This window comes from Sturnus vulgaris, chromosome 20, assembly GCF_052056855.1.
Source record: "Sturnus vulgaris isolate bStuVul1 chromosome 20, bStuVul1.hap1, whole genome shotgun sequence".
Classification (NCBI taxonomy): domain Eukaryota; kingdom Metazoa; phylum Chordata; class Aves; order Passeriformes; family Sturnidae; genus Sturnus; species Sturnus vulgaris.
In genome coordinates this window covers 762,530-775,355 of record NC_142262.1, presented here as the reverse complement: position 1 = coordinate 775,355, position 12,826 = coordinate 762,530, and the positions used below count along the sequence as shown (strand labels likewise).

Below are 12,826 nucleotides of genomic sequence, written 5' to 3'. Positions count from 1 at the left end.
GCCAATTGCTGAGCCTCCAGAACGTGGTTTATACCAGCAATGGCAATTGCCATGGCCAAAGCCACCGGGTTTCCACGTGCTCCTGCTCCAAGCACAGCACAAGTCGCTGTCTCTGCCCTGGGCCACCAGCCAAGACTGCCTGGAGTCTCCCCTACCTGCTGGATTCTTTTCTTCAGATCTGCAACTAAAGTGTTCCTCCACGTCTGGGTGAACTCCTTATCTGGAAAGCTGATATTCACAAATCTATTCCAGGCCTGCAGGGGACAAGCAAACAAACCCAAACCACTGAGTGCTGAGATTTAACAGAGAAGGAAATTAAAAGGACAATGTAGAAGAGATGCCCCACATGCCTCAGACAGTCTGCAGCCCTTCCAGATGTTTCCATCCTGAGGAAAAGGAACACTCCCAGAGCTGCAAAAGGCAGCTGTTAAGCCCAAACACTGTGTAAATGTCTCAGCTGCTGAAGGAGACATTTGGACGAGCCACTTCCACCCTGCTGCTGGAAACCGTCCCAGGGAGGGCAGGAGCAGCAGCTCACACTGGCAGGGCTGCTCTGAGCTCTGCCTGCTGGAAGGCCTCGGGACAACCAGTGGGACACACTGGGAGCAAAGCAGCACCAACAAGGGCAGCTCCTCACCCCAGCAATGCCTTCAGGAACAGCAGAACTGAGCTGAGCAGCACCAATTCCAGCCCTGTGCTCCTCAGCCCAGTAGTGTTTGAAACACTCCCCATCCCATTCCTTACCCAGACACAGCCACAGAGCCCAGCAGGGAGCCAGCAGACTCAAGACCCTGGCTAAGCTACAGTAAAACCCCTTTTTACTGACATTATTAGAAGATGACAAACCAGAAGTTCAGAGGACAAAGAGAAGGCCACATGGTCCAGGAACTCCTTCAGTAACTTCTGGTTTAAAGAGTTTCTGAACCAGGTTCGAGCATCCCTCAGAGCTCCACGGAGCAACTTTGGAACTTCCTGCACAGCATCCCCTGGAACCTGTCCCACGCACAGGGGAGGACAAAAAAAATAAACACAGTTCAAGCAGGACAGCAACAGACAACTGGTTTAAATCAGTATTTCTAAAGAGAAGGCCCAAACACATCCAGAACACACAAGAGCCCAGCAGCAGACCCAGCCCTGCTTGGACAAGGAGCAGAGAGAGGCTGGGAAGGTGCAGTGCTCACAGGCAGGTTGTGTTCCAGGAAGTACAGACAACAAACGTTTAAGGGGAAACAAAATCAGACTTAAAACAAAGCTTATCACAGCAAAACTGAGCATCTGACCTTATTTTCAATAAGAAACAAATTTATTAGGTGATTCCACACTCTGTGAAAGTACCACAGTCTTGCTTAGAGTGTGAAGTTCTTCAAATTGAGTCTGAATCTGATCCAAACCCCATCTGTTGTACCACACTTGTGATTTTTCTGGGGACCTTGCTTGTACCAAGCCAAGAGCTCCTTGGTACTCACTGCTGGGGGCTGAAGTTGGGCAACCTTGGCAATCAGGATGGCAGCAGTGGCAGGGATCAGGAACATTTCCACCCTCCTGGTGGCCTTGCAGAGCCTCTCGTGCAGCCTGCAGCAGCAGTACAAGCAGCACAGCCAAGAACCAGGTCCCAGAGCTCTGCAGGGCAGCAACACAGAGGGAGAATTAATTTTCTGCTCCGAGGAAAAATTAAAAATTAAAAACAAAGTAAAAAAAACCCATCAAATTCAACATTGTGTGCCAGCTGCCTCCCTCAGATGGATTTAAAAAATGGGAGAGAACACCAGGATTCTTTTCTTCCCGGAGATTTCAAGGCACACAAGCAGGACCCCAGCTCTGGTGCAGATGCAGACAATGCTCTCACAAAGGTGCACTGCACTTACCTGGCTGGAGGCTCATCCAAGGCTTGCAGAACTGTGTTTAGAAGCTTCTCTACCACCTGAGAATGGAAAGACAAAAATATGAAACTCTGAATAAATCTTACAGACTGATTTCTGGTTAGCTGAGGAAGAGGGAACTCACTATTCTTTCATATCTTCTCCAACATTTTTATAAATACACTGTAAAACAGCAGAACTTATTTACTGGATGTCAGAGCATCCAAATACCTGAGCAGCTTTTATATGCACAAACCCAACCTGTACTTTTTACAATTTGGTGGTTCCAAATCTAATATTAGCTGCAAAGTCCTACTCCTGCTGTCCTCTCACCAATACAAGAGTTTTCACAACAGCAGGAAAATCTCCCAAACCTGCTGCCCCTTGCCCAACCCTCCTGTGTGAAAAAACAGTTGCAGGTACACATCTGAGGAGGTGATGATTAGAACATTTGCCATCACTAGCCAAGAGCAAATCCAGCTAAGAGCCCCCTTCTCTCATCAATGCCAACACCACGTTTTGCTGTAGATACACCCCCAACTCCCTGAGGATCTCTGACTTCAGAGCAATCATTTTTGCTCTTAGCTAGGTTTGAAGCTCTTTGTGCTGTGACCTGCTGCCAGCCCCAGTCCCCTCAGTGGTGGTCAGTTCTGCCAAAAGACACCCAGGAGCCCAGTTTGAGCCTTCATCCCAGAGCTGGGTAAAGCTGCCAGAAGACAAACCTCAGAGCTACTACTCCACGAGAGGTCAACATTCTCCAATCGGTACAGGAGACCTTGAAGGGTAACTAACAAGTCACTGGAGAAGTCTCTTATGAACTCAGCCAGACTCTTCAGGGGCAGCAAGCAGAGCCAGGATTTGACCAGAGTCACATCAAACTCCATCAAGTACTTCTTTTCTCTCATTCGTTCCAGCAGGGACACTCTGGAGCAGAGACAAAACAAAATCTTCAGGATTCCAAGGAACAAAAGGCTGTGAGCTTGTGCAGCCCACAGAGGAGTCTCCTCCTCATTCCTGTGCTTTTGTCACTGCAGCTGAGGATCAGTGGGATCCAGGGCTGGGAGAGCAGAGACAAACCACTGAGCACAAGCTCTCAGGGAAAAACTCCAGGTCTTGCTCAGACTCTACCCAAGATGAGCAGCTTTAGCTCCCAGCTGCTCCCTGGCTGGCAGAACTGGGGGATTTGTGTTTGAGGGGTCACACCGTGCCCAGCTCAGTGACCTCTGAGCCACCAGTGAGGCTGTGCCCAAATACCCCAAACATCCTCCCTCAACATGCTGAGACATTTCATACTCTTTTAAAAATGAGGGAGAGAAAATTAAAAAAGAAAAAAAAAAGATGAATTAAGGAGATCACCCCCAGCTACAGCACCAGGGCACTGGGTGTAACTGGGAGCTCTGAAAAACTCACGCATCTCGCTTGCTCCTGGTTTCAGCAAATGCAAGCCCTTCCAGCCCTGCCCAGACATCCTCCTCCACCAGCCTGTGCTCCTGCTGCAGGGGAGCAGCAAAGGAATGCAGAAGGGGAAGGATCCACACCCACTGGTCTACATTACATTCAATGCACCTCTGGCACAAGTTTGTCAGGTTGACCTTCAAGCTAAATAAAAAAAAAACAAACCAAAACAAACACGTTGAAAGAATAGCTTTATCCTGGCCTTGAAAACACCCTAGGGGCGTAGGAGGCTACAGCTCAGTCTCCCTATGTGCCTTCAAGTAACCTCTGGTCATTGTTTTAGCTCCATCTACTCTTCATTGCAGACTGTACAGTCCCCAGATTTAAGGACCAGAGCTGCAGTGTTTCTGAATCTCTCTGCACAGTCCCTGCTGCTGGAGCACTGGGAAGACCCAGTCCTTTATCTACAGTCTCCCCACGAGCTCCCCCAGCCCAGCTCACACAGAGAGGGACTCCAGAGAGAAAGGCAATGGCTGCAGCTATGCAGGTGAAGAACTCCAAATCCAGTGCCAGGTAAGCAGTCAGATTACAACCTGGTAAACAGGCTGGAATTGAGACCTCCAAAGATACCTTCAAATATGACTTTATCTCTGGTTCTCTGGCACTAGAGAGCTGGATTCCTCTTTTTTATCAAAGGTTTGAGCAACACCAGCCTGCTCAGTTAGAAGGTACATGGAACACTCACTTGGCAAGTCCTGCAAAAGACTGTTTGATGTGATGAATCTCATTCTGCACATCTTGTTGTGACACCTGATCCAAGCACAAGAGGCTACACAGGTGAGCCAGGTCATCTTTATCTGCTGGGAGTGAAAGGTCCTCAACCACCAGAAGAATGGTGAGCCCCAGAGCCAGCTTGCTTTGGATGACCCTGTCCTCTGGAGCTGCTTCTGCTGCAAGGAAAGGCCGAGCTATTCTCCTCATGTATTGTAGCAGCAAATCATTCACCTGGGACAAAGAAGGGAAGAAATAAATCAATCACAGCTTTAGTCTTTGTCTTCTGAAGGCATTGTCTTCTCCCAGTTCCTGCGAGGCCACGGGACAGGAAGGAGCAGCCTCAACAACCGAGAAAGACAATGTGGCATTTCTGCCACACCTGCTCATTATGTCAAGCAAAAAATTTTGGATTCCAGAAGCCCTGCTGGCATCACTGCTTAGAACACGATCAGGAGCTTCTCCCAAAAAGCAGGCAGGTTTGGAGCAAGAGCGCAGAGAAGCTGTTAGTGACGGAAAACTGGCAGCAAAATTTGATGGCAAAACTTCGGAAATGAATATCCAGACAAAACCCACTCCAGTCCAAAGTCACCACATCACAGCTCTGCTGCTGACCCACATGGGGGCTCAGAACCACGCTGAGGTGCACAGGCTGACTGAAGCCCCCAAGGCAGTCAGTGCCAGTCACCCCACAAGGATCCCCACTGCTTCTGCACTTGAACTTTGGAAAAGCAAAATTAACTCAGTAAGGCCAACAGCAAAATTAAAGTTTGGGTTCAGTAACAGAATGTGTTCTGTCTCTGTGCAAGAGAAGGATTACCTGCTCTGAGCTGAAGTTTAAGTCTCTCCATGGCATTGGCTTGCCATCAAACACCAGCTGGGCTACTGCAACAGAATGGAACTGCCTCAGCTGGTACAAGAAGTTCCTCAGGTTGAAAGGACTCCAGGTTCCAAGAATGCTGAAGATACTTTCTAACATAAAAGTGGCAGCTATTTTCTTCCCTTCCACCACTTCCTTGCTCTTATCCAAAGTAAATATGTTCAGAACGTTTTTGAGCATGGAAGGCTTTGCACACACGATGTCATCATACTGGTGCCACTCTGGAACAGCACAGAACACAGGAAAACAACCACTGCAATCAGCTGCCACAGCCATGCCCCCAGCAGCCCACTGAGCTCCCAGCTTCAGACTGTGCTGTCTGGCAGGAATGCTGGCCCACAGGCCAGCAGGGATCACCCAAGGGGCAGGTCCAGCCAGCAGAGCTCACCTCCATTGTTCAGCAAGGCCTTTTTTACCAATAAGCAGCGATTCACAGGATGACTGGGTTCTTGATTCTTGTAAATGAACTCATACTCTCCCTTCCCACAGGTCACCCAGTACTTGTAAGGAATGTATTTATCCAGGATTTCTTTGGTGAGAGTTACAGCACCTTCAATGAGGTATCCATGTTCTCCCAGACACCTTGGAAACACAAACACAGCAAAGGCAGGCAAAGGACACATTAGCTGATCGACAGACCTCCTTTCCCATGCATTTCATTTTTAGTAGGAACGGTGACTGCTCTTTCTCACAAGAACATTTCAGAAGAGTTTACTCCTCTGTGAAACCCTTTGCTGCAACCCCCCTCGTGGGCACAAAGCCACACTTTGCACAGTAGCTGAGGCTCCACAGGGACCCCATTCCCAGAGCAGGGAACACTCACTTGGTGCAGTTCAGCTCACAGATGTTGTCCTTCCACCTGGCGTAGGGAGCAATGTCCTGAGCTCTGATGAACACTTTATGGATATCAGGGTTGAGCTTGAAGTCTTTGGACAATATTGCATGGAAATACACTGTAACACCCTCATTGCGGCTCACAGAACTGCAGGGAAGAATTGGAAGGGAAATGGAAAGGATTCTGTTGGGGTTTTTTACTTGCACAAATGAGACTTGGGCCACCAGCTGAGTGGCTGCAAGACCCATAAACTCTGGCAGCAGTTCACTCTGACTGATGTGTGAGCAGGCCTAGTGCAAAGCTCAGTGCAAAAAGGAAAAATAGGCTCCTAAAAGCAGCAGGAGATGCTCTGGCCCAGCAGAGTTACCTGGAATAGCTACACTTTGAACCCCTTCCAGCTCATACACATTAAGCAGAATATTAAAACAGCTCTTCACGTTGTGCGTGTGAAGCATATGTTGCTAATAAGATCAAGAAATAAGAGAATAATCTCTTTTTTATCCATCAGATGCTCAAGCAGGTTCAACACATCACCCAGGACATCACCTGTGCTGCAGCTCCCACTCAACACTGGTTCTGTCGTGCACAACCATTTCACCTCAGTCTCAAGAAAATTCCATTTCCACATATCCAAGGGACGTCCTGACCCAATCCCAGCACCTCAGTCTGGAGTCCTCCTTACAGCAACTCCTGTTAGTGAAGAATGCTGGGGGGCATCAGGGCTGTTCTCACCTTTCTTTAATCTTTTCCCCAGGTTTCTGGTTCTTTTGATCCTTTTTGTTCTTGGGGCTGTCTGCTGCAGCCACAGCATCCTCCTTTCTGGCAGCCTCAGCTCCTGGGCTCGGACTTGGTTTCTCATTCACACTCGGCATTTTCTCACTTGGGGTCTGACTTTTCTCTTTTGTGTTTGCATTCTGCAACAGGGAGACAAACAATGCCCAGTGAAACAGGAGACCCTGGAAGCACAACATCTCCTCCTGGAAATACTGATCCCTCACGAGGGAAGTTAAGGAAACAGCACATGATGGAAGAGGAGCCCAAACCAAACACACTGCCAAGCAGTCATGTCAGTGAGCCCCAGGTCCTCGAGGATGGGGTATAAAAAAGTGAAAGAGAACCCACGGCAACTTCCACCTTCCGAGACACTTGCAAAACACAAAATGCCCTTATTCAAGGGGATCCCAGAGCTCTCCGGAAAGCATGACTGGCTGGAGAACAGACACCTCCCAGTCCTGGGGGCACCTGAGTGACCCCTCAGTGAAGCTGGCCTACAACTGACACCCAGGAGAACAGAACTCAAAGAAGAGCCTCCCCATAGCCGTCCCCAGCTCAGCCCTGTATCCCTGGGCTGGTGCTCCTCAGCCTCACTGACAGCACGAGCACGTCACACTGGCAAAAGGAAGCTGTGCCCATTGGAACACTCATCAGAGCTACTCACGCTCACCTTGACAGTGGAACTGCTCCCTTTCTGCTTGGGCTCCTTCCCAGCCTGCAGGCTCTGGGCCCCAGGGGAGGTCTTGGTCTCAGGTTTGTTTTGCGGGGCTCCCTTGGCAGGAGGCAGCCCCAAGGGACTCGCTCCTTGCAGCTCCTTGCTGCTGCCCCGGGCCTGGGAATCTGCAGTGGCTGCTGGCAACTGGCCAGGAGCACGAGTGCCCTGCTCCACGGCGCCCCCGGCCCCCTGCTCCACGCCGGCCATGGCTGTTTCTCCGTGCCCCGGGGGTGTTCCATGCCCCTTCTTGTCCCCAGGGGCTGTGGCACTGGGAGCTGGAGCTGCCCCACTGGCTGTGCTGCTCTGCTCTGCAGGACTCAGCCTCTCTGCTTCCGGGCTGCCAGCTTCCTTGCCCAGGTGTGCCGAATCCCTGTGGCCTTCGGCTGTGTCTCCACTGGCACCAGTCACTCCATCAGCACCTGGGTGTGCTCCCGCACTGCCGGGGGCTTGGATTTCTTGAGGAACAACACATGTGTCAGGCAGCTTTGTGGCTGGAGCTGGTGCTGTGCTTTGAGGAGGCAGAGAGTCCTGTTCTGCAGAGATGGGCGTCTGTTTCTTTGTTTTTCTCCTCTTCCTTTTCTATTAAAAAAAAAGAAAAACAAAACCACAATGTCTGTTTATTCATTGCCAAAGGGAAACACTTTGTCACCTCCTCCATTGCAGCAAGTACCGACATCTTCCTGCTACATGGGGCTAACAGACAACAATCAGGAAGAGGAGGGACAAGACCAGCCAGTGAAATGCAAATAACTCTTGAGAAGTGTGTAGGTTTAATATTCCAGACTGGCTCAGCAGGAGCACAGAGCAGTGCTGCAGTGTCTAAGCTGAGTTGTGTAATTTGTCATTTCCCCCGGCTCTGCACACACAACACAGCGTCAGCAAACAGAGAGCTTCTCCCGCGGGAAGGCAGGCAGCAGCTCCCCGACGTGGCCAAAGGGATGTGGGGGGTGCAGCCCGGCCTCCTCACCTCACACCAGAGGGCAACAAGCCCCAGCTGCTCCCCAGCACCCAGAAGGATTCTCACCTTCTTCGGCGGAGAAGCCACCTCAGCAGAGTCACCGGCCCCAAGCTGAGGTGAGGGCTCTGTGCTGTCCTCTGGAGCTGTGACATCCTCCAGCAGCGAGGATCCCTCTTCCCCCTCCCATGTCTCAGTAGAGGAGAGAGAAGTGTCGGGTGTGGTGTCTGAGGTGTTGGGCAGAGCTGTGTCCATCAGCAACTCGCCCTCTGTCTCCTCTGTTTCAGTGGTGGAAGAAGGCCCAGCAGCACCTTCTCACTTCACCTCTTCTCTGCTTCAGGGGCTGGAGGGACCTGCACCTCTCTTCTCCCTGCAACGGAGGGAAATTAATCACTAAACTGGGAATTCAGCCCCCAGTGAGGTCACAGGATGGTTTGGGTTGGAGGGGACATTAAAGCTCATCTTGCTCCACCCCTGCCACAGGCAGGGGCACCTTCCACTGGACCAGGTCACTCCAAGAGCCTGGATGGGGGAGAGAATCAGAAAAAAAAGGCAAGACTTGTGGGTTGAGATAAACACAGTTTAATAGGACAGAAAAGGAAAATTATAATAATGATAAAGAAATATCCAAAGCAAGTGATGCACAGGGTGGTTGCTCACCACTGAGCAATGCCCAGCCAGCCCCTGAGCAGTGCCCCCAGGCAAATCCCCCCAGTGCCTCCCTCAGCACCATGCCCTGTGCTCTGGAACATCCCTGTGGGCTCTGAGCTCTCCTGGCTCTGCCCCCTCCCAGCTCCTCACTGCCAGGGCAGCCTGGGAGGCTGAGGAATCCTTGGCTTAGTGCAAGCACAGCTCAGCAGCAGCTGAGCCACCAGGCTGTTATCAACAGGATTCTCATCCCGAGTCCAAAACAGCACCTGGGAACAACAAACTGTCCCAGGCAGAGTCAGGACATGAGCACACAGGAGCTGTTTGTTGTTCCCTCTTCAGCTCCCACCACTCTCCCGTACAGCCTCCTGCCCCCTCCCGGGCCCTGCCAGCTGCAGGATCATGAAGGAACCACAGCACCGAGGTACAGCTCCATCCCTGTCCCTGCTGCAGACACGAGCACAGCAGCAGTGCTGGCAGCCAGCTGCCTGTGCCTGCAGCCCAGGAGGAGGGGGGACAGTGGCACACCCCAGCTGGCACAGCCTTCTGGGGTGGCACTGTGACTGCTCCCACTCTGCTCAGGCCCTCCCAGGAAGGCAGAGGAAACTCCTTTTTTATCCTCACAGCTTTATACAGTCCTTCAAAAACCTGTGGAAAGGCAGCTCCAGGCCCAACTAGGCAGCAGAGCAAATCTCTGCCTTCTGCAGGGGTCTCACAGGCTCTTCCACATTGCCTCTACCCCAGTCCTGAGAGCAAAAGCTTTGAACCTCAGCTACTTTGGATGCTCTTCCTACAGCATTTCAGAGCTGGAGATCCCAGGTTTGTTACTCTGGCATGCTGGAGTGCAGAGGGATTTGCTAAGAACCGACCCTGCAGCAGCTTCATTCTGATTTAGCATGTTTTTCTAGGATCCCATTGTCTCTGCCAGCAAACCAGAAGCCATTCTGGTGGCCCAGGTCATTCAGTCTTAAACAAGTAAGCGATTAGGAAACATTACATAAATTAGGAAACAGCATAACTGTGTTGTGTACTTGATTCATCTCTGTTCAGCGAGGCACAATTAGTGTGTTGTCAAACACAATTCAGGGGTGAGTTCTAAATCTAACAAAAAGCTGTGAACTGAAAATTCTGTGTCAAGGACTCAACCAGTCTTTTAACACAAAAAACAGCTTTACTTCATTGGCAAACAGAAATTAGTTCAACACTGGACAGCTGAGTGTGGAGACGGTGTGTAGGATGCGTCACCAACTGAATCACTTCTGTGTCTCCCAACAGTCACTGCAAAGTGAAGGAAACTCTCTCTGGTCAGGAATGCCAGGGGAGGCTGAGATGAGACATTGGGGAGAGAGCAGTGTGGAATGACCTGGGCAGAGCCAGAGGCACACGGGCACCAGAGGGCACACAGGGAGCCTCCGGTCAGTGTGCAGGCCCAGCCCAGCCCAGCCCGGCCCGGCCCGGCCCGGCCCTCCCCGGTGCCCAGCGCGGCCCCACAGCTGCTGCAGGAGCCGGGTTTATAGGCAGGAAGCGACCGGCGATACTCGAGAGCCGGGCGGGGAGCGTGAGGGGATCCACAGCGCTCAAAGACAAATAAACACACCCAGGGCCTGGCTCCTCATCCCCGCCTCCTGCCTGGGGCTGCTCCGCCGGGAGCGAGGCCCGGAGCCAGTCCCACAGCCGGGCCATGGCCGAAGGGCCCGGTCCCACAGCCGGGCCAAGAACGTGGCCATGGCCGAGGGTCCCGGTGCCACAGCCGGGCCATGGCCGAGGGTCCCGGCCCGGCCCCTCCCGGGGCGGTGCTGACATGGGGGCGGGGCCTGTATGCAAATGAGACGTTTCGCTCTCCGCCGATTGGCGGCTCTCCGCCCGTCCGGAGATATGCAAAAGAGCAGGGCGGACGGACCAATGGCGTGGCGAAGCGGCGGCCGTATGCAAATGAAGCAGTTATGTGATGTGCGGGCGGGGCTAGCGCGGCTCCCGGGGGGCGCCGGGAGGACACGGGGTGGGGGGGGACGGAGAGAACCGGGAGGACACGGGGGGGGACACCGGGGGGGGAGACGGGGCGGACCTGGGGGTACACCGGGGAGAACCGGGGGGGAACACGGGGTAGGGGAGCCCCGGGTGAACGGGGCGGACCTGGGGGTACACCGGGGAGAACCGGGGGGGAACACGGAGAAAACCAGGGCGGGGGACATAGGGAGACACCGGGGGGAGACACCGGGGGGAGACACCGGGGGGAGACACCGGGGGGAGACACCGGGGGGAGACACCGGGGGGAGACACCGGGGGGAGACACCGGGGGGAGACACCGGGGGGAGACACCGGGGGGAGACAACGGGGGGAGACAACGGGGGGAGACAACGGGGGGAGACAACGGGGGGAGACAACGGGGGGGGTACACGGGGTAGGGGCGCCCCGGGTGAACGGGGAGGAGATGCGAGCGCCCAGGGACGCACCGGAGAGCTGCGGGCGGATCGGGGATCACGGTGCACCGGGAAAGTCGGGGCGCACGGAGGTGTTTCGGGGGCTCGGACCCGCGGCTGCCCCTGCCCCGCACCGGGACCCCCCAAGCCCAGGCCCCGCGCCCCGTCCCGCCACTCGCCGGCCCCGGTACCGCGACTCACCGAGCGACCGGGCACGGGCACGGGCACCTGCACCTGCAGCGCCCGCTCCTTCTTCGCCTCCGTCGAGTCCCGCCCAAACAAGTTTCGTTTCTCCGCCGAGCCGCCAACTTTCGTTTTTACTGCCACGGTCCCCGCCCAGCCCCGCATCACCCCGGCCAATCCCGGCCCCGGCCACCGCCCCCGGGTGGCTCCGGACCGGTCCCGCCCCGTCCGGCCCCCTCATCCCGCCCAGCATCTCTGGGATTCTGCCCCGGTACCCCCCGAGCATCCCGATCCCGCCGGGCATCCCTCGGGACTCTGCCCAGGTACCCCCCCGAGCATCTCCCAGCCACCAGGACCCGGCAGCAGCAGTGGGGAGGGCAGGTGTGCTGGAGGACAGCGCATTGTGCTGGACCCCACAACCACAGCAGGATTCCACAGTCAAAAGCAGGGACGCGGCTGGTGGCCCGTCCTGGATCCAAGCTGAACAAGGTTCCCAACAGCCCTGACCTCCGCCAGCGCTCGCACAGAGCACACGCATATTCCAAACATTGACATGCTGAGCGCTCACATATTCCTGAACATTGACATGCTGAGCGCTCACGTATTCCTGAACATTGACATACTGAGCACTCACATGTTCCTGAACATTGACATGCTGAGCGCTCACGTATTCCTGAACATTGACATACTGAGCACACACATGTTCCTGAATGAATATTGACATGCTGAGCACACACATGTTCCTGAATGAATATTGACATGCTGAGCACTCACATGTTCCTGTATAATACCCATCCCCTTTTGCCCCATGCCCGTTTCCCCCTGCCAGCAATCCCCACGCTGCAGCAAGGAACTCACAGCTCAGCGCTGCCCGCAGCAGAACGAGCACTCCAGGGCAGGACCTGGCAGTCCTGGCAGGTGTGTGGCTCCCGGGCACCTCTGCCGCCCTTTTAGCACCTCCTGCAGCAGGAACTGTGCCAGGACGTGCCCTCGGGCTCGGCTCACCTGCACTGCCCCAGCCTGGTTTCAGTTTCTTTTCCTTGGCACGCTCAGCAGCACCCAGAAAATAACTTCCCCTTCCCACACGAAAGGAAAAAGCTTTCCCTCAGGAAGGCAAAGATCACGCTGACTCATTAGCAATTTCTGGTTTATTACACCCTCGCTATTGACCGAGGGCTGTTCAGGGAAAATGAATTTCAGGGAAGCCCTGCCCAGTCCCAGCAGGTGTCCCCATGCACAGCTGGGCACAGCTGGGTGTCACCGTGCCTGGCCCATGGCAGGATGACAGCGCAGCCCTGATCCAGGGCAGTTTGGCACAACACCCCACAGATAAGATAAGGATAAAAAAAGATAAGGATAAAAATCAGTAAGGAGCACAATCCCAGAGGTTT

The 12,826-nt window shown here is 53.9% G+C and overlaps 1 protein-coding gene across 8 annotated transcripts in view; it reads right to left on the bottom strand.

Annotated features, from left to right (window-relative positions):
• The window catches only part of RNF213 (ring finger protein 213), a 44,691-nt gene extending 33,114 nt beyond the window's left edge, over nucleotides 1–11,577 (bottom strand). For 5 of the 8 annotated variants that reach the window (XR_015807771.1, XR_015807772.1, XR_015807773.1 and 2 more), the window contains exons 1-14: nucleotides 11,454–11,577; nucleotides 8,254–8,554; nucleotides 7,185–7,808; nucleotides 6,473–6,654; nucleotides 5,729–5,887; nucleotides 5,294–5,487; nucleotides 4,846–5,126; nucleotides 4,000–4,259; nucleotides 3,270–3,458; nucleotides 2,582–2,783; nucleotides 1,866–1,921; nucleotides 1,467–1,620; nucleotides 847–993; nucleotides 156–254 (exon numbers count right to left, since the gene is read on the bottom strand). Coding sequence is in view for 5 of the 8 variants with exons in the window: in XM_088176427.1 (XP_088032553.1) it covers nucleotides 156–254; nucleotides 847–993; nucleotides 1,467–1,620; nucleotides 1,866–1,921; nucleotides 2,582–2,783; nucleotides 3,270–3,458; nucleotides 4,000–4,259; nucleotides 4,846–5,126; nucleotides 5,294–5,487; nucleotides 5,729–5,887; nucleotides 6,473–6,654; nucleotides 7,185–7,808; nucleotides 8,254–8,439 (2,733 nt within the window). In the remaining 3 variants the exon portion in view is untranslated. The remainder of the gene's footprint in view (nucleotides 1–155; nucleotides 255–846; nucleotides 994–1,466; nucleotides 1,621–1,865; nucleotides 1,922–2,581; nucleotides 2,784–3,269; nucleotides 3,459–3,999; nucleotides 4,260–4,845; nucleotides 5,127–5,293; nucleotides 5,488–5,728; nucleotides 5,888–6,472; nucleotides 6,655–7,184; nucleotides 7,809–8,253; nucleotides 8,555–11,453) is intronic. The other 3 variants (XM_088176424.1, XM_088176426.1, XM_088176425.1) reach the window with 2 other exon arrangements.
• Between the last annotated feature and the right edge of the window lie 1,249 nt (nucleotides 11,578–12,826).